Source organism: Erythrolamprus reginae, chromosome 1 (assembly GCF_031021105.1).
Source record: "Erythrolamprus reginae isolate rEryReg1 chromosome 1, rEryReg1.hap1, whole genome shotgun sequence".
NCBI classification, from domain to species: domain Eukaryota; kingdom Metazoa; phylum Chordata; class Lepidosauria; order Squamata; family Dipsadidae; genus Erythrolamprus; species Erythrolamprus reginae.
Genome location: NC_091950.1, coordinates 234,336,374 through 234,362,878, shown reverse-complemented (window position 1 = coordinate 234,362,878; position 26,505 = coordinate 234,336,374). Strand labels below are relative to the sequence as shown.

General features: G+C 38.3%; 1 protein-coding gene across 1 annotated transcript in view; it reads right to left on the bottom strand.

Moving 5' to 3' along the window:
• ACTR2 (actin related protein 2) overlaps nt 1–24,707 on the bottom strand; it is a 37,678-nt gene extending 12,971 nt beyond the window's left edge. The window contains exons 1-3 of the mRNA XM_070732564.1: nt 24,307–24,707; nt 19,174–19,284; nt 6,606–6,821 (exon numbers count right to left, since the gene is read on the bottom strand). Coding sequence (XP_070588665.1) covers nt 6,606–6,821; nt 19,174–19,284; nt 24,307–24,354 — 375 coding nt within the window. The 5' untranslated portion in view covers nt 24,355–24,707. The remainder of the gene's footprint in view (nt 1–6,605; nt 6,822–19,173; nt 19,285–24,306) is intronic.
• Between the last annotated feature and the right edge of the window lie 1,798 nt (nt 24,708–26,505).

The following is a 26,505-nucleotide window of genomic DNA, read 5'->3' as shown; positions in this document are numbered from 1 at the left end:
GAAAGAGGGAGGGAAGGAGGGAGGGAGAGAGGAAGAGCAAAAAAGAGGGGAAGGAAGGAAGAAAGAAAGAAAGAGGGATGGAGAGAGAGGGGGAAAGAAAGAGGGAGGGAGAGAGAAATAGGGTGAAAGGGAGGAAGAGGGTTTTTTGTCCAAACTTTTTTAATGCAAATATTACAATTATCCAATAACATAACAAGATACAGTAGTACAGAGGGTATTTATCAGTTAGAATCATAGAAATAAATATATTTTTAATATTCTAATTTATTTATTATTCTAATTCATATATATTATTATTCTAACCTCATATTTATGACTCTGCACAGCTTACAAAGTTAAAAAAAAAATAATTAAACAATATATCCATTAAAAACAATAAAGGATAATGCAAAAGCATATAAAACACATCATAAATATTAACAGAATTCACAGCTAAAGTAATTTAGTGGAACCAATATGTGGGCACCAACACACTCTGAAAACTTAAACAGAACTTAACAAAACTTTCTGAAAACTTTACAGAGTAGAACAAGATTGAGCACAGGGCAAAGATCCAGTGGAGGAAAACATTACAATAAAGTGACCAGACGTCCTGCTTTTCGTGGGGCAGTCCCAATTTTTAGCGATTTGTCCCGTGGTGTTTTTAAAAAGTTCCGCCACTTCCATGCTCGAAAATAACACCACTTAATTAAAAACGCTAAAGGCGATTTTTCCTATTTTTTTTTAAAAAAACAAACTATTTCAGGATTTGTTCCCAGTTTCTGCCTCCTGTTCTCTGCAAATCCTAGCTCTTTAAGTCAGATCTTCCCCCTCCTACAAGCGCGGCCCTTTTAAATGAGAGCAGGTAGGCAGGCAGGCGGGTGGGGGAGCAAGCTCCCACGTTGAGCTTTGGAGTCAGCCAGGCAGATTCCAACTTTGGAGCCACCCCAAAAGCCCCCAGCCTGTGAGCGGGGCGGAAGGAGAGAAAAACCCCTCTCCTTTTCAGCCCCAACTATTTCCCTCCCCGATTCCCTACACCGCCTGCCGGGTCGGCCCCAAACACCGACAGACGCACTGACAGAGCGATATGCTGCAACCCACACTCACTCTATTCTCCTTTCCACTAGATAGGCTGCTGGCTTAGCCAATTAGCATGCCGCATACTCTTTGGAGCTTTGAGGTGTCCACCACTCACAAGCGCCACCGGGATCGACGCAAGGCAACGAGGGTAGATTGTGCCACACTGGAGACAGGCAGGTGGTGGAATGAAACTGTGGATTGGATTTTGTAATCATTTGGAGTGGGACGGTGGCAGAAGTGGTAGCAAAAACCTATTGAGGCAAGAACTAGCCTTAAAAAATGCTGGAAAACTCCATAAATGAATTGTAAGGAATTTTAAAACTTCTTAATGTAATGCTCTCAGTTCATTCCCCTATTAGATATACACATGCATTCTCCCATGACAGAGGAAGTAGATTCTCAGTTGCTTAAGCAAAAAGAATCAATACTCTTTATTTTGCTTTTTTAGAATTCTTTATTAGACACACAAGGAATTCAGATATAATACTGAATTTATTCTATAATATTAGGGTGTATTGTATGGTAACAGTAGCAATTATTTTCATACTGTATATCACACTAAGAAGAAAGCTGCTTATACAAGTATTCCCTTTTAACATTTAGCATTAATATTAAAAGGGATGCTATTTACTGCAAAAGGAAGTTTTGAGTCTTTCTCGGCTGACACTTTAAATACACTCGCTCTTACTGTCACAGGTACTGGGGTACTTAAACTGATCCATAAAGTTTTCTGCATCTTTAAGCTAAAAAAATTAACTGCATGGATTGACATATTTATTTTTTTACTATATGTTCATATTTTGTATGAAAAATTCTCTTATATATTTTGTGCAGCATTTTAATCATTATCCCTTGACATGCACTTTTTAATTTTTAATTCCTTCTGAACAATGCAAACAGTATACAGTATACCTATTTAAGCATATGTTTATATTTATGTATCTTTGCCCAATATATATTGTTCTAGTTCTACGAATAGGTTGATAGTCCTAAAAATATGCTTTGGTTTACCAAATGAAAGGTTCTATTTGGCAGATCAAAGAAAATAATACTTTTATGATATTACAATAACCTTCCTTGATAGGGATTGATTGTCTTCAGAACTAGGAGATATAACAAAGATTATAAAACTCAGTTTTTATTATAGCTCTCACAGTACAGGATTCCCTTGGCATTTACAGGATGATTTGAAAAAGATAACTGCATAAGATCTTGGAAATCCTCTTCTTAGATACCATAAGAAAAACCTTTTTTTTTTTTTGCTAAATTTTTTTTTGCTAAACTTTTTAGACAACCCCCCTCCCTCTGCTCAATGGTGTCCCTCTTTACCAATGTTAAAATCTGGTCACTTTACATTACAATGGTGACCATGTGTAGAGATATAGAGTTGAGCATCATCAGCATATTGATGATATTACAACCCATGATTATGATTTACAGCTTTGTGTAAATGTTAAAAAGAGAGAGTATGAGATTTATGTCATAAATTAATATTATTTTACTTAGAAAAGTGGTAATAAGAATCAGTCTGTGACTGAAAGACAACTAATTTGTATAATGGAGCAAAATGTGCATATATTGTACATATACACTCACACAGAATTCTGTGGAAAATTGTCACAAGTTACTGCAGATTGCTAAAACTGTTGTGACAGGATTTTATTTTCAGAATAAACAGAGGCTATATAAAATCTTCATACAAGATTTTAAGATTCACAGTGGACTCAAATGGAATATATTTAGTTCCACTAAACCATTCATTTATAAATATTTGTTTTAATTTGCTAGCTTTATAGCCTGCCTTTCCTGTATGAAGCCTCATGCAGCCTACATGAGGATTGAGACTGAGCAGAGAAAATGAAAAACTACCTTAAAGTCATCCACTATTTTTTTATACTTTGAAAACTTGATTTCCTCAGCCTTGTTCAACATTTTAATCTAGGAGTTTGTAAACTGTAGTATGGAACCCAGTTTGTTATGAGGAATATTTTTACAACTATTCAAACTTATTTAGGCAAAGCAAGAGCACTCTGAGAACTTGTTCTTACTTTGCCTAGTGCAGCGGTAGGCAAAGTTGCTCTTCTATGACTTGCGGACTTCAACTCCCAGAATTCCTGAACCAATTATGCTAACTCAGGAATTCTGGGAATTGAAGTCCATATGTCATAGAAGAGCCAACTTTGCTTATCCCTAACCTGGTGTAAAGAATAGCTAAACCTATGTATGCATCCCATCTGTCAACTAAGGCAGTTCTAATATTTAGTTTTATTTATGAAGGAATGTCAAATAAATTCATTTATCCTGTTAAGAGATTGCAGTATTAAAGGTTATAGGAATCCTTGCTTTAAATATTTGACCAAGTTTCACTACAGAATGTTTATTCACTATAGACAGAATCTTGAATTATGTCTAGCTTGTCAGGCACTGCCATTTCGGCTCTGCTCAAGGGGAAAAAAGAAAGGATGCAAGATGCATTTCCATTTGTCACTCTCTCAATAAGACTAAAGCAGAGCAACTCAAGCTAATGATCTAAATCTACAGATTTCTTGTAAAGAAACAGCCAGGAGTGGTCAACTTGATAAGAGTAGGATTGCTAGGAGAACAAAATGAAAATGAATTCCCATGTAAACCAGATAGATGGGATATAAGCATTATTATTATTATTGTTGTTGTTGTTGTTGTTGTTGTTTTGTTGTTGTTGCTGTTGTTAATAATAATAATAATAATAATAATAATAATAATAATAATAATAATAATACTTGTATACCACCCTTCTCTGAAGACTCAGGATGGCTAATAATACAGTGTTCCCTCGATTTTCGCAGGGGATGCATTCCGAGACTGCCCGCGAAAGTCGAATTTCCGCGAAGTAGAGATGCGGAAGTAAATACACTATTTTTGGCTATGAACAGTATCCCAAGCCTTCCCTAAACACTTTAAACCCCTAAATTGCAATTTTCCATTCCCTTAGCAACCATTTAGATTATTATTCACCATGTTTATTTATTAAAGTTTATTTAAATTTTTTTTATTAAAGGCAGACAAAAGTTTGGCGATGACATATGATGTCATCGGGCAGGGAAAACCGTGGTATAGGAAAAAAACCCACGAAATATTTTTTTAATTAATATTTTTGAAAAACCGTGGTATAGACATTCCGCGAAATTTGAACCCGCGAACATTGAGGGAACACTGTACATAAATAAAACAATAAACAGAGTGCGGGGGGGGGGGTACTCTATGTCTTTAAGCAAGGTTTTAAATCTATTTAAGTTCTGAGAATTCTTCAATGTTTTATGTATTCCCAACCAAAACCTGATCTTTAATAAAATGGTATAAGCCATATGTACGATATTTTATGACACATATGTGATTGAGGTCTGTATTATATTATCAGAAAAGGATAGATTGGACCATAAATAGATCCAGATTCAGCAGCCATTTTTTTCTTTTTGGCTCCACTAAGAAGAGGTGCATTCATACATAAAGTGTTTAAAAGGTAGCACAAAATGTAGTAGCCTGAGTACTGATGCAGGAGTACAATATACTGTACATAAAAATGTTATTCAGTGCTTATTCCTCATTTCGTTTAAGCAATACAGGATATTGCTCAAAATCCAAGATCAAACAAGCAAAAATATAATCACCAAATTGGACTTTCTCCTCCTCCCATGCAGCATTCAAACTGTGCATTCAACCTTGAAATCTGTTCCTGACCCATTAACTAATTCTGGAAAGTGTATAAGGTAATAATTGCAGAAGGAAGAAGTTAAAACTTCAATTTGTTCTGCTAATGAAATTATTTTATCAAGATAATAATTTTATTTATTCTGGTTATAAAGATCTTTCAGAAGTTCTCTTTTCAATCTTATCACAAAAATCCATTTCCCTCTCAGCTTCAAATTCAGGAACTATTATCAATGTGCAATTCTTTATCTTTAGAGTTGATAAATCACAGCATTATTTTCTGAAACTCTGTAAAATGAGTAATTAAAGTAAAATTGTACTGCTTTCCAATACACTTTTTAAGTCTTCAATCAGTGCATGGAACCAGAATAAACTGAGATAACAAAAATTACATTTCATCTATAATATAAATTTAGCAGTGAGAGGGCATTTCATTTGTTGGTGGGATCTTCTCATCTAAATAAGAATTAGTAAGAATCTCAGGCCAAATTATCAACTGAGCCAGAACACTGAACTTTCAGTTTTTGAGTGGAACATCAGATCATAAAGTATTGCTCTATTTGGACATAAGCCTATTAAATTTAATGTGCTTTTCCTTCATGTTCTTTTTTTTTAAAAAACAAGGAGGTTTATTATTAATTTCTATACTAACTCTTCCTCAGTTCTTACCACTTTCTCAATTTGTTTACCACGCAAAGTAGTATTATAAACACTCAGGATTTCAAAGCTCTAATTCTATGAATTGCATTATGTCTCTGATTATTAGAATGCCCACTTACAGGTTTTAACAGAATTATTAAAAATATTTGCAAGTAGGTATGTTGACTTTATTTTAGAAAAAAAGATCGATAGTCCTCGAGTTACAAATGTAATGGAACCTGCCAATTACATTTGTGACCCGAGAATTCATAGGAGTGAATCACATAATTTGACCATTATCACTCCCTCCTTTTGCCCACGCATTTACTAGCTGAAAGTCTGGGTCATTAAGTGCACATGAGATATCTCAGGATGGAAAAGGCCATGGGGGTGGAGGGGAGTGAAGGTTTAGTGATGGAACAGGCCACTTGCATCAGAACATCTAAGCCCCCCCCCACTCCATATCTCATGCAATTGCTTCCCCCTCCAGGCAGGCCTGTGGAGACTCACCTTTTGAAAACCTTGCGAGCTATCTCCTCTCCAGCCTCTTTGTTTCTTTGCCTGCTCTGGTAAGAGCAGAACTAGCATGCCCTGCTTGCTTCTCTGACTCACTGAGCTTAGAAGCCTTTTGACGATGCTCACTGAGGCTGCCTGCAGCTTCAGAAGTGGCATGCAGCCTTGGTGAATCAGAGAAGCTGAGCAGAGCACACTCATCCTGCTTTCCCTCTACTATTGAGGGGAGCAGGCAAACCAACAGAGAGGCTGGAGGGGACCCAGTTTGTTAGGTCTTCAAAAGGTAAGTGAGTCTCCACTGGGGGTGGGGTGGAATTGGCAGGACAAATGTTGCAGTGCCTCTGTGATCGTTCACAAGGATGAATGATGGCCTTGGCGCTGCAACGTTCATAACTTTTGGATTGGGTCGCAAGTACTTGGGGAACCTATGTCGTAACTTTGAACGGTCGCTACATGAACTGTCATAACTTGGGGATTACCTGTATGCAAAACTTCACTGAAAATTCTATAGAACTTTACTTCAACAGTTTTTTAAAAAAATTCTGAATATAGATTTAATCTAATCTTGGATAAAAAGTCAGTTTGGCTCTTATTTATTGAAACTCAATAAAAGTTATTCTGAAGAACTAGTAAGGTAAGAAATGCTTTCCATTCAGAAAAACTAATTCTAAGTTGGATAGCATGAGTTTTTTTAAAAAGACACTTACCTCCACAATCTTTTCTCTGTTCTTCGTTGGATTCATAGGAGGTTCTGTCAGAAGTATTTTACAGTTTTTTGTATCAATGTTGAGTTTTTCTGGTCCAAAGGTGTAGTCCCAAAGATGTTTCATATCATCCCAATTTCGGACAATGCCATTTTCCATTGGGTAATTAACTTCCAGCATTGATCTCAACTCACTTGCTTCATCCCCAACCATAAGATCCTACAAGTGGCAAATGAATAGTAATAAAATATTTTCTATAAACTGTTATTGAATGTTTAAAAAAGAATCCCCTTGGAAAAAGAAATGGCTTTCTAATTTCCCTTTATAATAATATTTGAGAGGGAGAAATTTAGTTATATACTCAACTGAAAAGCATAAAAAGGCTTTAATAATGGAGGGAAATGCAACTAACACTCTTTAAATAGTTATGCCAGATACATTTTGTGGATTTGATTTCTTTTCATGCAGGTAAGTTTATGTCACCCGAGACTCATTTTAAATAATGTTAATATTATATGCCAGCTACCACTGAAACCTCAGGTATATTAGGCATTCTAGCTTTTGCTACCTTCAATGTTACGTTATCATAAATAGATACATACCTTCTTGAAATTCTATACAAGAAGAATAAGTGAATTTAGCAGAAAATTTTGTCCATGCATGTTCATGTTTCTGTGCACATTATTAAATGGTAATAACGAGTGCTGCATAAGCATAGAGAACAAGTAGCAAAAGCAAATAAGAGGTTGCAAATTTCACACTGATTAGAAAAAAAATGGATGTTTTTTATTAGTTTACAGGAACAAATTGGTATCTGAGAGCCATTTATTCCAAGCCTGGGTTACTGTTCTCCTGCACAAAAATATGAACTTCACTCCTAAATCTTAGTTTAAATGCTATCAAATGATTCAGGTGTCCTATCATTATTATAAAAATTACACAATAGTTTGTTCTATTGAATAATGATTTGGCTGTTTTAATACAGGAATACAAGATTATTTTTGTTCCATCCCATCATTATCCTAATTAATATATTAGTACATTAAAAATAAATATATTTGATAAGGAACTATTAAATTTGACTTCAGGCTTTGATGTTAACATTCCACATATATGGAAGCAGATTTTAAATATCTTCTAACAAAAAATGAAGAATTAACATTCAGTGACTAAACAGCACAATGTCTGAATCATTGGGGGTAATCCTAAAGACTAACAATATACTGAAGTCAATTAGCTTTTAGAAATGTAGTTTTCTTGGGGCTGTAATGTCAAATTATTTTTTAATAGAGCTGCAACAATTTATTTATTGTAAAAATATGCATACAGCCCTTTGTAATTCAAGGCAGTTCACCCTGTCATAAATCAAACTTTTTAGTTGTAATTAAACAACCTATCAAAAATCATTCATTAATCCAAGTAAAATTGTTTATGTTTCAAAAATATTCCAGATTAGACTAAAAAAAATCATTATCAATACACTAGTTTTATAACACTGCATTAAAATACTGTATTAATGTTTAACCATATACAATACCTGTTCACTTTAAACAAACTTTTAATGCATGCTTCAGACATGATTTGCTTAAAACTGAATTTCAGAAGCATGAAAAAAATTACTGAATTGTATATTTAGTTTTAAAAGGTATAAAAAAAAGGATCACCTATGTGGGAACATAATAATACAGAACATACTTAGGGTAGGTTCACACATATAAACCAAGTGCTTTTCCAATCCTGTTATAAGAATTTTTGAAAATAGGACTTATATGACGATTTATTTTGTTTTTACACAGATGTGTTTTTCCATAATTATTTTAGCTATACTTTAAGAGACAACTATTAATTGTCACTGCACTAAATAAATTCATTTATGAATAAATATGCCTATTTCATTAATATGAAACATGGATATGATCTAGGTATGAATATTAATAGAAAACTTTATAGAGGGGAAAAAAGCCAGTTTCTATGTGTGAACTATCCTACTTGTTCTAATGACCCCACAGAATAGGTCTTGCTCATACAATAAGTAACGTGTGGGCATTTTCTATATGTTTCATTTCTATTGAGTTCAATAAGTGATTTTTAGCATAGGTACGAAACACATACAAACCTGTAGATGCCTTGCATCTGCAGTTAACTACAAATATCTACAAGAATTTGATGTACTAGCTACCAAATCAAAATGATGAAGAAAGGTTGAAATAGGAATGTATTCAAAACATAAAAGTAGACAGGACAAAGGAAAAAAAGCACACAAAGAGAGAGAGAAAGAGAGAGAAAGGCTATGTCCCATGAAGCAAAAGAGTGGATGATAGTAGAGGGGAGCCTCACTTACCATCTTTTTGTTATTCTACTTCAACAGGTCAAGAAAGATGAAGAAAAGGCAGAAGCAAGAGAATCAGAAGAGGCCCTGGTGAAACCTTTATCCAAATTATTTCAAGTATACATAACAGAAACAAAGCAGAGAAACAGATGCAGAGATAGGTGGAAATGCTTTGAATATAGTATACTTCAAGATAAGAGACAGAAAGGCTACTATTCAAATAACCCAAAGTAAACAAAACACAGAAAAAAAGTTATTTCCATGCATACAGTGGCTGATGGTTTTACCAAAAATGCTATGCATATATCCTCATATATCAGCAAATTTGCTAAGAATGAACTTCTCTCATACCAATCTCAATAAAAAATATCTTAGCCAAATAAAAATCTATCTGTACCCTTCCCCAGAAACTGACAAAAAATGCAGCATATTCAGTATCTTGATTGCTCATTGTAAACATGAACATACTGGTATTGTGACAGACAAGCAAACAAGAAACCAGCATTTTCAGTTGCTCTCTATCCCTCCAGTTTAAGAATCCTGCTTCCTATCATTGAGGGAAACTATATATTTTGAATATTGGCATTAATATGAATTCTATATTTTAACTTACTTCAATTTTTTTAAAAAAAAACTCTACAATTTCTGTCAGTAAGAAGTAGAGCTTTACCTTAATAAAACTGATTTTTTAAAATTTAGAATTCACCACTTTTACTAAGCAGCTTGGCAAATGTTTAGAATATGAAAAATATTTTGAGATATGTTATCTGGGAAACTTTCAATCGCCTTGGCAATTTCCCTGATTCTATTTTAATGTTTTTAATATATTGCAAAAAACTGATATTCAAAATATATGACAAGAACAACATCACCATAGTTACAGGCTTCATGAATAAAATTTCACATTGCTCTACAAATAGATTATACTTTGACTTAGTAAAAAGTGTGTCCCAATTTGCATTTATATTAGCAATAACAACAGTAGTTTTTAAATTTGCTAACATAATCACAGCCAATATTTCTACATTAGCTCCTATCTTCCTATTCATATAATTTTATTTCATTTCTCAAACTACCTTTTGGCTTCCAAGAAACAACAGAAATGAAACAAATTACCGTATATACTCGAGTATAAGCCGAGTTTTTCAGCCCCAAAAATGGGCTGAAAAACCCGACCTCGGCTTATACTCGGGTCACCACAAGAGGGCGCCGGGTCACCACAAGAGGGCGCACCGCGGGAGCCCGGCAGACATTGCTGGCTTGGGCGAGTGTGGGAAAGGGCAAAGGGCGCTCCAACCAAAGCGGCTGTGGCAAGAGTGGGGCAGTTGCCTCCTCTCCCCGGCTCTAGCAAAGTTGTCAGCCAACTGCTCCGACGGCGTGCGAGAGAGGAACAGACGATGCGAAGCTGGTGAGGTCAGGGGGGGGGGACTCATGAAGCAGGAATCCCCCCCCCGACTTCCCATCGTCTTTTCCCCTCTCGCACGCCGTCGGAGCAGTTGGCTGGCAACTTTGCTGGACCTGGGGAAGGGAAGGCAGCTGCAAGATGCCGACAGGAGCTCCAAGAGGGAAGTAAAAGGGGGCTCCGAGTGACGCGGCTGTGGGAAGGGTAGGGCAGCTGCCTTCCCCGGGTCCAGCAAAGTTGCCAGCCAACTGCTCCGACGGCGTGCGAGAGGGGAAAAGACAATGGGAAGTCGGGGGGGATTCCTGCTTCATGAGTCCCCTCCCCCTGACCTCACCAGCTTCGCATCGTCTGTTCCTCTCTCGCACGCCGTTGGAGCAGTTGGCTGGCAACTTTGCTGGACCCGGGGAAGGCAGCTGCCCTACCCTTCCCACAGCCACGTCACTCGGAGCCCCCTTTTACTTCCCTCTTGGAGCTCCTGTCGGCATCTTGCAGCTGCCTTCCCTTCCCCGGGTCCAGCAAAATTGCCAGCCAACTGCTCCGACGGCGTGCGAGAGGGGAAAAGACGATGGGAAGTCGGGGGGGGGATTCCTGCTTCATGAGTCCCCTCCCCTGACCTCACCAGCTTCGCATCGTCTGTTCCTCTCTCGCACGCCGTCGGAGCAGTTGGCTGGCAACTTTGCCCTACCCTTCCCACAGCCGCGTCACTCGGAGCCCCCTTTTACTTCCCTCTTGGAGCTCCTGTCGGCATCTTGCAGCTGCCTTCCCTTCCCCGGGTCCAGCAAAGTTGCCAGCTTGTACAATTACTGCACTAATTCCCTGATTAGATTTTGAGGTAAGTTCTCTCTCTGCTTTTTTTCAAAGTCTCCTTTCTATAGAACTTTGATAAAGTTCCCCCCTCCCTCCCCCCTCTCTCTCAAGAGACACAGAGAGCGAGACAGAGAGAGAGAGAGAGAAGGAAGAAGGGTAGAAGAAAAAGAAAAAGGAATTGAGTACTTTTTAAGGGCTTTGTTGGATTCATTCTGTAGATTTGTTATGGTACAAGCAATATACAATCGTACTAATTTTAGCCTGCCAGTAGATTGTAAAAATAAGATACATTATGCTGCTTTCTTCTACCCCATAGAGATTCATGAATACTTAAGATGTTTAGCATTTCTGTACTCACTTAGCATTAAGTTTTAGTGTTAAAATAATATTAATATTTACGTCTTGGATTTAAATCTATTGTTATTTCTGTGTGGATTTACCTCAGAATAAGTCTCAGTTTTTTGGGAACTTGCTGATAGATATGCTTAAAACTGCAGTCCATCTGTGCAGTTGCCTGTAAGTAAGTCCTATTGAAATCTGTAAGGCTTAACTCAGAATAAAGAGTTGATTTAATATGCAATCCTGTACATAAATTTACTCAGTAATTAACTTGGCTGCATGGCTTGGGGTAGTTTGGTAGAATGTTATGCAATTTTTATGTCTCTGAAAATCTTTTATTCTTAGATGGGAAAAAGAATTTTGTGAAATTATTGTGCAATTTGAATTTAAAAAAATATTGTTTTGTTCTTCTCTCTACTTTATCATTGGATTATAGAGAGAGAAATTAAGTCTCTAAAATCCTGTTTTGAGGGATTTTGACTCATAGGTTTTAGCTTGGTTGCTGATTGAACTACTTTTTTTACTTTTTAATTTATTTAATTTAATTTAATTTATTGTAAATATCAGATTGCTTTTATTTACCCACTTTGAAATAAATATTGTTTACCCTCTTTAAAATAAATATTCTAAAACATTTAATCTACTGATGTCTCATTTAATGTAATTTTATTGGTTTCCATTTTTATAAGTTACCAGTAACCACTGCATTTTCTAGCCTCGGCTTATACTCGGGTCAATAAGTTTTCCCAGTTTTTGTGCCAAAAATGGTGCCTCGGCTTATACTCGGGTCGGCTTATACTCGAGTATATACGGTATGTAAAACATATGCTTCAATCTTTTTTTTCTTGCACATTTCTTGCATATTTCATATACTGTACATACAGTATATCTGATTCGGGAAACACTACTTTCGATATAGAAAATGAATAATGTATAATATAAAATAAGTCTATCAATTCTTTAGAATATGTATAAATATAGCAAACATATAGTTAATAATTACAGGTAATCCTTGACATGATGACAATTGAGCCCAAAATTACTGTTGCTGAGCAAGGCAATTGTTAAGTGAGTTTTGCCCCATTTACAATCTTTCTTGCCATAAGTGAATGGTTAAGTGAATAATTGCAGTTAGGTTAGTAACAATGAATCCAGTTCCCCTCATTGACCTTGCTTGTCAGAAGGTCACAAAAGGTGATCACATGATCCTGGGACACTGTAACTGTCATAAATACATGCGAGATACCAAGAAGCCAATTTTTGATCATGTGACCATGGGAATGCTGCAAGGGTTGTTAAGTGTGAAAAATGGGCATAAGCCACTTTTCCCAGGGCCATTAAAACTCCAAACAGTCCCTAAACAAATGTTTGCAAGTCAAGGACTACTCGTACATACCAGTACAATGATTAAAAACAATATACAGTACTTATGCACAGGCTTTAGGACATTATAAGCCATTCTCTTTATAGGGTCTTTGGGCTCAAAACCAATTATTGCCAAACAAATTGTACAATTTGTGCAGGACTGATTCTGTAAAATACCAGTATTTAATTGATTCCTAAAATATAGAAGACAAAGGCAAACAATATTGGTTTGCTTTTCCCCATTAGTTCCTTCAATTTTTCAGCAGAATCATACTACAGTATAATCATTTTGACTCAGCTGCTCTTGAAAATCACTTAACACTATTGCATCCTTCCTGATATAAATTTACAAAGCTGTCAGTTTGATGTTACATTCCGAAGGACATTCTATTGACAACGTAATTCAACAGCACACACACATATGCTGATACTGCTAACAAGCGAGTTGCCTAATTGACCTTATATTTTACTAATATGCAAACTTCCTCACTTACAAATGCTATAAAATCTTCTTAGACAGCTTTCAGGAGCGAATGTTTCATTATAGTGAGATAAATGAGATTTTAATCTTTGCAATCTTTAACAACCTCTTAAACATGTATTCTTAATCATCTACCTTAACACCTCCAGTCTTAAGAACACATGCATTAAGTCTGGTGGTATAGTTATTTAATCCTAGACAATAACAACCACCATGACATAAGAAAACCCAGTTGAATTGTGCTGCTACACAATTTTTTTGCTGACAATCTTCTACTCAACTACTTTCAACACCTAACTTTGGAAAAGGCTAATAAGTCTGGCAGTCCTAATCTCATGTGCTGCACTGAGAAACCACCAGGCAGAATTGCTAAAAAGTTGAAAGATTTGTTTAAAAAATACTAATTGATTGTTCTTTTAGTTTGTAAGGTAGTCAAAGCATCAGACATTCTTACTTCTCTGTGTTTGCTGGGTTTTTAAATTTCCAAACCCACTTTGCCTATTTGGGGGATGAGCAGAAATGTATCTCTAACAGGTTATAAAGTAGCCAAAATAGGAGAAAGAACACACATTTAGACCCCAAAATAGCATATCAGACAGGAAGAGTACACAAGCTCCTAAATAGAAAGAGAAGGGGCGTTGGCCCTACCTGATATGCCTCTTCAATGATGATGGATATAGCAGCCATGCATGGGTTAATTCTGTCTGCTCGATGATGGGACTGAGCCTGACAAAGCTTCTATTTATGTTGCTGACTTCCTTCCTGGCTCCAGTTCTAAATGAAGAAGCGAAGCAGCAGACTCCGTTGTGCTACAGCCACTACACTATCCAATCTCAACCAAAGTCAACTTACACACTAATACCAGAGAGGGGCTGGATGCTATATCCACCATCGTAGAAGAAGCGTATCAGGTAGGACCAACACCCCTTCTCCCTCATGGTGGATATAGCAACCATGCATGGGACATACCTAAGCTGAATGTCCACTACTACAGGAGGGCTTTGTAAGTTGGTGCGGACTCAATCGCTCACTATTTGCTGAAGAACCCTTCAGCTGAAGGCTGCCTCCATAGACATGTATGAATCTTCTTGAAAGGAATGTCTGGCTCTAAATGGACGGCCCCTTTCTGGTCTACCTTATTGTGGCTTGAACCGTTGGCCATAAAATCTGTGATCGCTGGAAATAGGCACCTGCACAGTACAGTTGACGTCTTGGGCATGGGACCGACTGTTAGTCAGAGCATCGGGTGGCCACTGGGAGGATCTTCTTATGGTCCCAGGACACCATAATTGGAAGTCTGAATTCGGGACGATTGATTCTAATCCAGTGTAGTCTGATATTTCTGACTGGGTGGGTGAGGCCACATTCTTACGCTTGGTCACTACTTTTCTACATATTTTGTCTAGTGCTTTGTGACAGCGCTTTTCAGCTACTTTCATTGCCCTTGTGTCTTTTGGTGGATGTTTTTTGGAAGAGGACTTGTGGGCCTGATACGTCCTGGTTGCTTCCTGGCTTTCATGAGAGCTCTTAGGCCTCTCAAACTCTCTGGTGGGAGAGGAGGACTTTGGTGGCTCCATCTAAAATGTAATTGGTAGTGAGGGTATTTAGGCTGAGAGCCCATATGAAATATCAGATTCTGGCTCATTCGTGCCGTGCCCTAGGAGTGTGGTGAAGACAATGTCTTGACAGGTAATTTCTGAAGGGTTTTTGGTTCACTTGCTGAGGGTGTAGCCCTGACAGTCATTGGTGATGTGCCCCAGGCAATGGCACGCTGCCGACTTGGGAGCCTGAGACTCCACTGGGTGATCAGCAGCTATAATAAGCCCACTATAATTTTGGCCCGGTCTGAGTAATTTGTCCCTTGATTTTTTATTTATTTAGTTATGTATGGGCCTGGATGGGTGTCAACAAACTCAAACTCAGCCCAGACCAGACGGAGTGGCTGTGGGTCTTGCCTCCCAAGGACAATTCCATCTGTCCGTCCATCACCCTGGGGGGGGGAACTATTGACCCCCTCAGAGAGGGTCCACAACTTGGCCATCCTCCTCGATCCACAGCTCACATCAGAGAAGCATCTTTCAGCTGTGGCGAGGGGGGCGTTTGCCCAGGTTCGTCTGGTGCACCAGTTGCGGCCCTATCTGGACCAGGAGTTACTGCTCACAGTCACTCATGCCCTCATCGCCTCGAGGCTCGATTACTGTAATGCTCTCTACATGGGGCTACCTTTGAAGAGTGTTCGAAAACTTCAGATCATGCAGAACGTGGCCGCGAGAGCCATTGTGGGGCTTCCCAGATTCGCCCACGTTTCTACAACATTCCGTGGCCTGCATTGGCTGCCGATCAGTTTCCAGTCACAATTCAAAGTGTTGGTTATGACCTTTAAAGCCCTACATGGCATTGGACCAGAATACCTCTTAAACCTCCTACTACCGCACGAATCCCAGCAACCGATAAGGTCCCACAGAGTTGGCCTTCTCCGGGTCCTGTCAATTAAACAATGTCATTTGGCGGGCCCCAGGGGAACAGCCTTCTCTGTGGCGGCCCTGGCCATCTGGAATCAACTCCCCCTGGAGATTAGAACTGTCCCCACCCTCCTTGTCTTTCGTAAATTACTCAAGACCCACCTATACCGCCAGGCATGGGGGAGTTGAGACACCTTTCCCCCAGGCTCTTTATATTTTATGTTTGGTATGTATGTGTTGTTTGGTTTTTAAATATGATAGGGTTTTATATGCTTCTTTTTTAATATTAGATTTGTTTCGCTGTAATATTGTTTTTATTATTGTTGTGAGCCGCCCCAAGTCTTCGGAGAGGGGCGGCATACAAATCTAATAAATTATTATTATTATTATTATTATTATTAATAATAATAATAATAATAATAATAATAATAATATTTTGTTTAATGCTCCTGCCTTGCTGCGCCAGAGGATTGGCTAGTGATCCTGGGCCAGTCTATAAATGTAACTGGTTGACTGACTGTTAGTGTCCCAACATAGATCTGATGCAGGCCCAATTGGTAAAAAGATGGCCGCCGTAGCCTCATGGTGAAAGGGAGGAGGGAGGAGGGGAGGTGGCCGTTGGAGGAAGATCTGATGACTATGCTTTGATCAGAAAGCTAATTGTCCACTTGCTGCAAATTATCTTTGGTTAAAGGTGAGGAATGGCTTCAGGCTAGAAGGAACACGCTTCCACATTTGCTTTGGCTCTCAGGCAATCGGCGAAATCCAAAATGGTAGGCTTGACTCCTGCTCACCTGCTGAGTAATTAAATATGCCCATATGGATTTAACGCTCACTAACAATGTGGATGAGGAGCCTTTTAGATGATTAACGCCTTAGGAGCCCCCAGGAATCAATTAGGGAGAGGAGAAAATTGTGATGATAAGAATTAATCCTATCTTTCCCCCCTCCTCCCAGTGAGGCGCAAGCAGCTGCTCATGCTCCAGCTGTTTCCCCAAGCAGTCAAGATGGAACAATTTCACATTGGGAAGAACAGTTCAATCCGAAACCTCTGCTGTTTCAGCAATAATTTTTAAAAAGACACTGCAACTAAGGATAGATGTAGCACAATAATCCTAGCTGAGTGACTGAGGAAAAAAGAACTGGAGCCAGGAAGGAAGTCAGCAACATAAATAGAAGCTTTGGCAGACTTAGCCCAATCACTGAGCAGGCAGGATTAACCCATGCATGGCTGCTATATCCACCATGAGGGAGAATGGGAGAAATTACTTATTTCCAAAAAAAGCACATCACTATGTTTTCTTTTTTTATTTTATCAAAAGCAAAGGACTGCAGTGATATTATAAAGACATAAACTGGCTAGATGCCACCTAATTCATTAAATAGCAATGTTTGAGATATCATCCCCAATGCCAAGACTTATTATTATGCTGTTTTAGAATGCAAGAGGAATTCCAGATTTGACTCGATTTATGCACTCAAATTGCTAGGGGACATGAAAGAAGCATCTCCAAATGAGGCATCCCCTGAGCAAGTGTTGTCACTAGCAAATCCTTTTAATCTAGAAATACCCTTCAGTTAGCTTAGTAGGTGTTTCTTACACAAATATAGATAGATTCAAATTGCCTGTTGCCAAAGCTAATTACCTCCATATGCTAGCTGAAAGGCAGGCTTTAAACCAAGCACTGCAGATTAAATGGTGCAATATGTTTCACCATAGCCTCTTTTTAAACCAATAGTTATTTCCTCTTCCCTCATGTTGTACACTTATCTTGTTCAGAATCCCTCCACCATACTGTACTCAGTTTTGCAATCTGAGTACAGTACTTTCACTATGCTTCCTGGGGAGATTTCAAGATACTCTCTTTACATATACCGTATGTCACAGAAGTGAGTATACCCCCTCACGATTTGTAAATATTTAGGTATATTTTTTCATGTGACAACACTGAAGAAATGACACTTGGCTACAATTTAAGTAGTGAGTATACAGCTTATATAGCAGTGTAAATGTGATGTCCTCTCACAACACACAACCATTAACATCTAAACTGCTGGCAACGAAAGTGACGGCTCATGTGCCCAGAGATGGCTCTCTGTGCCACCTATGGCACACATGCCAAAAGTTCACTATCAGGAGCCTAGGCCATCTTTATGTAGAGCAATAATTTATTTTTTTAGATTCTCAAGAGTTCATTGCCATGAGGTGACATATTGAACTTCCAGTGACCAGTGAGTAAGACCAACAACACCAAATTTAAAACACCTGCTCCCCCTTCACACCTGAGAACTTGTACCACTAACGAGTCACATGACACCAGGGAAGGAAAACAGCAATATCATTTAGGGGTGATCTCACTTTTGTTGCTGGCAGTTTAGACATTAATGGCTGTGTGTTGCGTTATTTTGAGGGACAGCACATTTATACTGTTATACAAGCTGTATACTCACTACTTTACATTGTAGCCAAATGTCATTTCTTCAGTGTTGTCACATAAAAAGATATACTTAAATGTTTACAAAATGTGAAGGATGCACTCACTTTGGTGACATACTGTACATCTTGATAGTAAGATAAAACCATTTTTAAATGTTATTTTATGGAATGATTATGGGAAGAACACATCCTATTCAAATGAAGCAGCCATAGGGAAGATCTGCTGGAGGAGGAATATATTACCTACCACAAAATAAATGAATTCTGCGTGGTAGAAGGTCCAAACATGAAACAGAGATAACATACAAATGTTTCTCAGCGTTTTGTACAGAAGCAAAAACAAAATCAAAGCTTTAATAATATGGAGACAGGTACAGAGCACACAAGTCAAGAAAAAAACCCTCTATTTTGCACTACTTCAATTTATGAGGTAACTCATCTAATTTCTTGACCTATGGAAAAGACTATTGGTTAAGCTAACAATTAGGAAGAGGCTACAGAACCTAAATTGCATTTATTTTTTTAGGCATTGGCCATTTCAGTTATGATCAATTCTAATTTGCCATATTATGTTTCTTTAGTTTTTAAAGCAGAATAAATTCCATGTATTTAATTCATAGGGCAACAGGTTGGAACTGAATTCAGAGTATAATTTATGAAGAAAAGTGAGGGCACTAATTGGTAAAAGATTTCATGAGGTACATAAACAAACAATACCAGAGGATTTCTCTTCTTTTTCAGTCAAGTAAAATAACAAGTTGTTAGAGGAAACACACAGCAAAAAAAAGGCCACATTCTATATCTTTCTCTATTAATATGCTAATGCTTTTGCAAATTAATAACTTTGCCTCATTACTTGATTATTACATAGTGTCTCAGAACAATTATTCAGAGGAAGGGAGAAATACCCCAAATTATCATGCAAGGAATCAAGTTTTTAAAGTATTACCTTGATTTCAATGTTTCCCACTTTAGCAGTTGAACGAATAATCGGTCTTCCAACCAACGCAGGGAAGATATGTTCTGGAAAATTGGATCCTGCATATCCACATTTCACAAACTATAAAGAAAAAAAAGCCTTTGTGTTAGCTTCCAGATATGTTATTCTATAATTTTATCAAACACTTCAACGATCAATGGATGTATCATTTAATAACTTTTGAAAGTCTTTTTCACTCATATTGTTTTGTTTCACAGGAACTAGCTGAAATTATTTGAAAACACACATACTTTACACACTCTATAGACAACACATGGTTAAATATACCCAAGCCATTATCTAAAACAGTGTTTCCCAACCTTGGCAACTTGAAGATATTTGCTGGCTGGGGAATTCTGGGATTTGAAGTCCAAATATCTTCAAGTTGCCAAGGTTGGGAAACACTGATCTAAACTATAACTAAATTCTCTAGTTTTAAAATTTATGCCAATAATTCTCTCCCCACCCCTCTCTCTGTGTATTCATTCATTCATTCATTCATTCATTCATTCATTCATTCATTCATAGCAAAATCAAGAAGTTTCTATTATTTCAGTCACTGGCTAGTGACCACACTAAAACAGCAAGGCTTTCTAATATTTAGAAATCGGGTGCGGTACTCTTGGTATGCATACAAGAGTAAAAATCTGCAAACCTTGGCTATCATTAAGATGTTTAGATATACAGTACAAAGGCAGGTATCCTTAATTTGCAAAATTTACACAGGTTAACACATCAGATATTTTATGCCATTATCACTCCCAGCATAAAAATTATGCCACATTTGAAAGCTGACTTTGATTTGCAGCATTGCAAACACTGACAGAGGCCCATTGAACAAGATTCCCAAATTCATTACCTGCAGATGTGTAATAATAAGCACCGTAAAGGCATATATTTAATAGAAAAATATGATGGCTGGAAGGGATCACTAGTCCAACCTACTGCACGGTATAAGAATCTACTACTGCAGCATCCCAAGAGATGGCCATCTAGCCTTTGGTTAATTAAACACCTCCAGGGAGGGAATCCACCATCTTCCAAAGTTTTCCTGATAGCCAACTAAAATCTACTTCCTTGTAATGTAAAAGCCATCATTTCATACCGTCTTCTTGATCTGAAAAACTTGAAACAATTCTGGCTGTCTTCTAAACAAAACCCTTCAGATAATGGAAGAAAGCGAACATGTTTTCTTTTTTGTAACCTAACCATATGTAACACCACCAGCTCCTTCTCAAGTTATTTGTAAATTTTTCCTTCCACGCTATTCTTCTTTGTGATCGCTTTTCTCGAGACACACTTTTCTAACTTGTAGAATTGGATACAATACTCTACACGTGGCCTGACCAATGAAGAACAGAAACTATGACTCAATCTTCACACTACACCCTCTCCTCATTTAGTAACCAAGTTTCACTTCTTAAATCGGAAGCAAAACGCCACTAAGTGATCACTTAGTGATCATAAGCAAACCACAAGACTGAGATGTTGCAAAGTTCACCAGTTTTTGTTGTCTCGTTTAGATGAAGTTCTTTCCTGCAGCAACATCATCATTATTTTCATTTGGGGGTGTTTTGCTGGGAGATGCAGTAATATGGTTGTACGTGTACCACTGGTTGGAAAGTGATTTTTAAAAATATATATCATTGAATTATTATTTGGATTTCTAGATCACCCTTCTCCATAGATACAGGGTAGTAAAATTGAACAGTGTGGATCCTAAAAGGAAGCCTTTCAGTATATCACTGAATACATCAAGTAAGGCCAGTAATACATATTTTGGGAGAAATTTATTCAATTGGTTCTGTATTCATTTTATGGAAAATGCAGTAGATGTTACACCGGATCAAGATCGGAACAGGAAGAAATCAAAGATGGAGTAGCTGTTAATTCAGAGATTACTAACTCTAAGACTGTAGCATCTCAATCTACACTAGAAGTCTGTGGAACCTCTGGTGGTCCGCAAAAAAATGTTGGTGGGCAACAGAAAAATTATTTGCATTTTTTATATTGCACTAAATGCTATTTCTCATTTTTAAAAATTTGTATTAGTGGTCCATGGGATTTAAAAGTATGAATTTAGTGGTCCCTGAGGTCCGAAAGGTTGGTGACCCCGATCTACACAATATTTGACCTTTGATAGGGGTTATGGACTGAGTGGAGTAAGGTAGAACACACTGACACAAGGTGACACAAAAATAAACTTCTGTTTCAATAAAGAGTGAAACCTAAATAGAATAAAATAAGAATAAAATTCTTTACAAATATTTTATTTTAGAAGAGTCTCTGTTTACACTGTCTTCTACATACAGTGGTACCTTTACCTAACAATGCCTCTACTTACAAACTTTTCTCGATAAGAACTGGGTGTTCAAGATTTTTTTGCCTCTTTTCAAGAAGCATTTTCCACTTACAAACCCGAGCCTCCCAAACTATAACCAGAAAAGGCAGGGAGAAGTCTCGGTGGGGCCTCTCTAGGAATCTCCTGGGAGGAAACAGTGCTGGAAAAGGCGGGAAGAAGCCTCCATGGGGACGCTCTAGGAATCTCCTGGGAGGAAACAGGGCCTCCACCCTCTTTCTCCAATCACAGGCATTATTTGCTTTTACACTGATTTCTATAGGAAAAATTGCTTCTTCTTACAAATTTTTCTACTTAAGAACCTGGTCACGGAACCAATTAAGTTCGTAAGTAGAGGTACCATTGTATTTTGATATTAGTAACATTGCATTTTGTTACAAACATTGTGGCCATACTTTTTTTTAGTACCCTACAACACTTGTATATAAATCACTATCGTCTGAATATAACTATTTTAATTAAAATGACAAACAGAGATAAAATTTTGAAGTGAAAGCTTTCCACTATCAACTTGATATCACATAATATATCCAAATTAATATGTTCCCATAAGAACATGTTCAATTTGCATTGCAAAATATGTTATTTCTTAAAGACCTTCTAAACAGTAAAATATGCACAATGAAAAATTAAGACAATATACACAGAGTGTCAAACTGGCTGGATAGGTCACAAGCAAGCCACACCCACCCCAGCTCCGCGAGAAAAGCATCATGAAATGTCACATGATGTCACATGATGGTAATGTGAGGCTGCGAGTTTGATACCTATGATATACAATATTGGATGGTTAGAAAACATTAAATCCTTTTTACCTGCAAACAATTATTCTCTTATATGCAAAGCAAAGCAAAATCATTCATACATTGTCCCAGCTTATCTCAGTGAAATTAGAATCATTCCAAATTAAGTTTTACAATAAATGTATTTGATATAAAAACAATGAAATATTTTATAGACTATGCTTATTTTTTTAGAAAAATGAACAAAACCTTCAATTTCCAACCTAACAGGATGGTTTCAGAAAAGGCAAAGGACACAAGATCAAAAATATAATACAGTATAACCAATAAAGCAACATGTGCTGCAAAAAGAATTAAAAAACCAATCCTGGTTCTGTGATTATCAGTAGCAACAGTTCAAATTTTGGACATGTGACAAAACTGTATACTAGCTACTGTACTCTGCTTGGCAAGGTTGAAAATAGATAGGGAAGATCTAATAGCTAATGATCAAAGTGCCAAAGCCCACTGTAACAACATTGCCAAAAAGGCACTAAGAGTAGTCAATCTAATCTTGCATAACTTCTTCTCTGGCAATATTGCACTCTTAACTAGAGCATTCAAAACATTCGCTAGACCAATTCTTGAATACAACACATCTGTCTGGAACACGCACTGCATATCGGACATTAATACAATTGAGAGAATCCAAAAATATTTCAAGGGACGAGTCCTCCACTCCTCCACTTGCAAGAGAATACCTTGTTCCCCCAGACTTGAGATCTTGGGCTTAGACAACTATGTTGCCTTTCAACCAATCTAAATGTAAAACTTCATAAAATTATCTGCCACAATGTCCTTCCTGTCAATGACTACCTCAGCTTCAACCACAATAATACACAAGCACACAATAGATGCAAACTTAATGTAAACCGCTCAAAACTTGACTGCAGAAAATACGACTTCAGCAATAGAGTGATCAATGCCTGGAATGCACTACCTGACTCTGTGGTTTCTTCCCCAAACCCCCAACATCAGTGTACCTACCATCCCTATTCTACTGTCCTATTGTCCTCATTTATCTGCATTTATGTTTATATCTATACCTGCTATCTTGTACATTTGACAAACAAAATAAATCAAATAAAATGTCAAGATAGAAATGAACTCATTGTCTGAAACGAGGATGATTTCAATGTGCTATTTCTTTATTGTGCATTTGCATTATGTGTTTAAAATCCCTTTTTTATTTTTACAGCATACATTTAAAAGAGAACACCCTCTTGGTACTTTCCTTGTCTTTTGACCGATTCATTTTTATTTTTTTCCAAATTAAAAAAAAGCCTTGAAAATCCCACTCATGAAAACTTCGCTTGGGTAACTCCAAAATTTGGAGAAGTCGTCATGCCACCGACTTTTCTTCCTTCTCTTACAGCCCCGCACACCCGCCCGCCCAAAGCCAAATCCTAGCGCTGCAGGGCTCTCTGTTGCGACTTCCGGTGTATAAAAACCAGCCCATTTGAAGGAACGAGAAGCACTAACCCATAAAACACAGACACACACACACACACACACACACACAGGAAATTGTTCTGCTCGGGGTTGTGTGGAGCAGGAAGGGAAGGCGCAACGGCCAGGTTTATAAGGCAGAGCTAAAAACTGGCCGTGCATTCGGGGTTGCAAAGGTTGACGGCAAAATAACAGAAGAGGGAGAGAGAATGACCGGCCTTCACGTCCCTGGGCCGGTCAGGAGGAACAAGGCAAAACCGAGGGCGCCTCCGCATCTGGGGTGGGAAAGGAAGCCGGTTTTCCTGCCAGCGCCCTGAAAGAGCTGCAGCTTCCTTGAGGAGGAAGAGGAAGGCGAGGCGCAGCGCAGCTTCTCTCCCGCCAGGAGGGTCGAGCTCTTCGCCGTTGCTGTTGGTGCCGTCAGGCCCACGAGGGTCTCGCCCACACCCACCCACCCACCCGCCTTCTACCGAAACCGGCCAAACCCCGGAAAGCTCGGGGCCCGCCTCTCCTCACCCCTGTGCCGTTGTCGCAGACGACCACTTTCCTGCCGAGCGCGTCCATCTTCCTTCCTCCTCCGCTGACCGAGAGAATGACTGAAGTGAATGACAGCGGATGCCCCGTCCCCGCCCGCAGCTCCACCAGGCCTTCTTCGCTCGCTCTCGCAGCCCGGAAGGGAAGCAAAAGGAAACAGGCGCCGACCACGCCCGGCCGTGACCCGCCTCCGCCATTCAAAACTCCCCTCTCCCTCTCCCCCTTCGACACGCCGCGGCCTGCCTGCCGCCGTGACTGACAGGCTCGGGGCTGTCCAATCAGAGACGCGGTTTTCCCCGGGCGTCCATATTTGTGCCGATTGTTCTCCCTGCCGGGGCGTCTTCTCGCAACCGCTTCCCCTTTCGATTCGGGTGTCTGACAGGACGGCGGAGCTGGAAACCTGGGCCTCTTCCTAAAGCAGTCGCTGCTTTAAAGGGACCGGCTGAAGACTTCAATCAGAATAGAGCTGGAAGGGACCTTAGAGGTCTTCGAGTAACTCAGGGGTAGGCAAAGTTGGCTCTTCTATGACTTGTGGACTTCAACTCCCAGAATTCCTGAGCCAGTCATGCTAGCTCAGGAATTCTGGTAGTTGAAGTCCATATGTCATAGAAAAGCCAACTTTGCCTACTCCTATGTCTAGTCCATCCCCCTGCTCGAGCAGGAGCTCCTACTAGTTCAGACAAGTGACTGTCCAGTCTCTTCTGCTGTTCTGTTCGGGTCGTATGTGACCCGAAGCCAAGTTTGAGTCCCTGTAAAAAAATTTCCCTGCATATCTGAAACTTGAAATTTCATGACTTTTCATCATTTCAGGGGTTCTCTCTATGAGAATTTTTTGTGGGGGGTGGGGGGCTTAGCTTTTGCTGGGCAAAAAAAGTTACACTTCTTCTGTTCCCGGGTCACCCTGACCCGGACGGAAAACTCTTCATTTGCAGTGCTTATGTTTGGTCTTTTTGAAAGCTTTTTTCACTTGGAAAGTAGTCTGAACATTTCTCCACACAATGATATGAAAATTGAAATGAAAAAAGTAAATCTTATTGGTTTATTTTGCTGCTATAATGCATGCCCCCCCCCCGTTTTTGTGAAAGTTTTTTTCAATTTATGGATAGTTTTGCTTGCAAAATGCATTCTATTTTACTGAAGTTGGTGTGGGATTGGTAGCTTGAACATTTCTGAATATAAGAAAAATATAAAGGAACTGAAAAAAAATGATTCTTACTGGTTTTTTAACATCAGAAATAAGCCCCCCCCCCCCTCGGCTGCTTGCAACCATTTTCACTTTTTATTTTTTTATGCTCCAAATCCGAAATATTCTTTAAACTCTTAGGCATTCATTTACTCAATTTAACAATGCTGATCATCAAAAAAATATTTTTGGGGTGGTGGCTAATTGTTTTCTGGGCAAAAAAAAATCATCACTTTGAGTCTGTTTCTGTTCGTATATGACCAGACCAAAAAGAGGCTTATATTTTTATTTTGATCAAAAAGCCCCTCCCCCCATGCTTTCTGAATTTTTTGTCAATTTATATTTTTTTAGGCTACAAATCTCTAAGGAATATTCCCCCAAAAGCTTTGATATACTAAACTGAACAATCCTAAACATAAGAAAAATAGAAATGAACTGAAAAAAATGATTCTTATTGGTTTATTTTTGAGTATAAAACCATATTGTCTTATACTCGAGTATAAGCCTACTCGAGTATAAGCCTATTTGAGTATAAGCATGGGGGCCCATTTTTGTGCAAAATAAACCAATATGCATCAATTTTTCCAATTCAATTTTCATATCATTATGTTCAGAAATGTTCAAGCTACAAATCCCACACCAACCTTAGTAAAATAGAATGCATTTTGATAACAAAACTATCCATAAAGTGAAGACTATTTCACAGAAACGGGGGGGCATGCATTATATCAGCAAAATAAACCAATAAGATTTACTTTTATCATTTCAATTTTCATATCATTGTGTGCAGAAATGTTCAAGCTACCAATCCCACACCAACTTTAGTAAAATAGAATGGATTTTGCCAGCAAACCTATCCATAAATTGAAAAAACGTTCACAAAAACGGGGGGAGGCACATTTATGTGCAAAATAAACCAATAAGGATTAATTTTTTCAGTTCAATTTTCATTCCATTGTGTGCAGAAATGTTCAAACTTGTTTCCAGGTGAAAAAAGC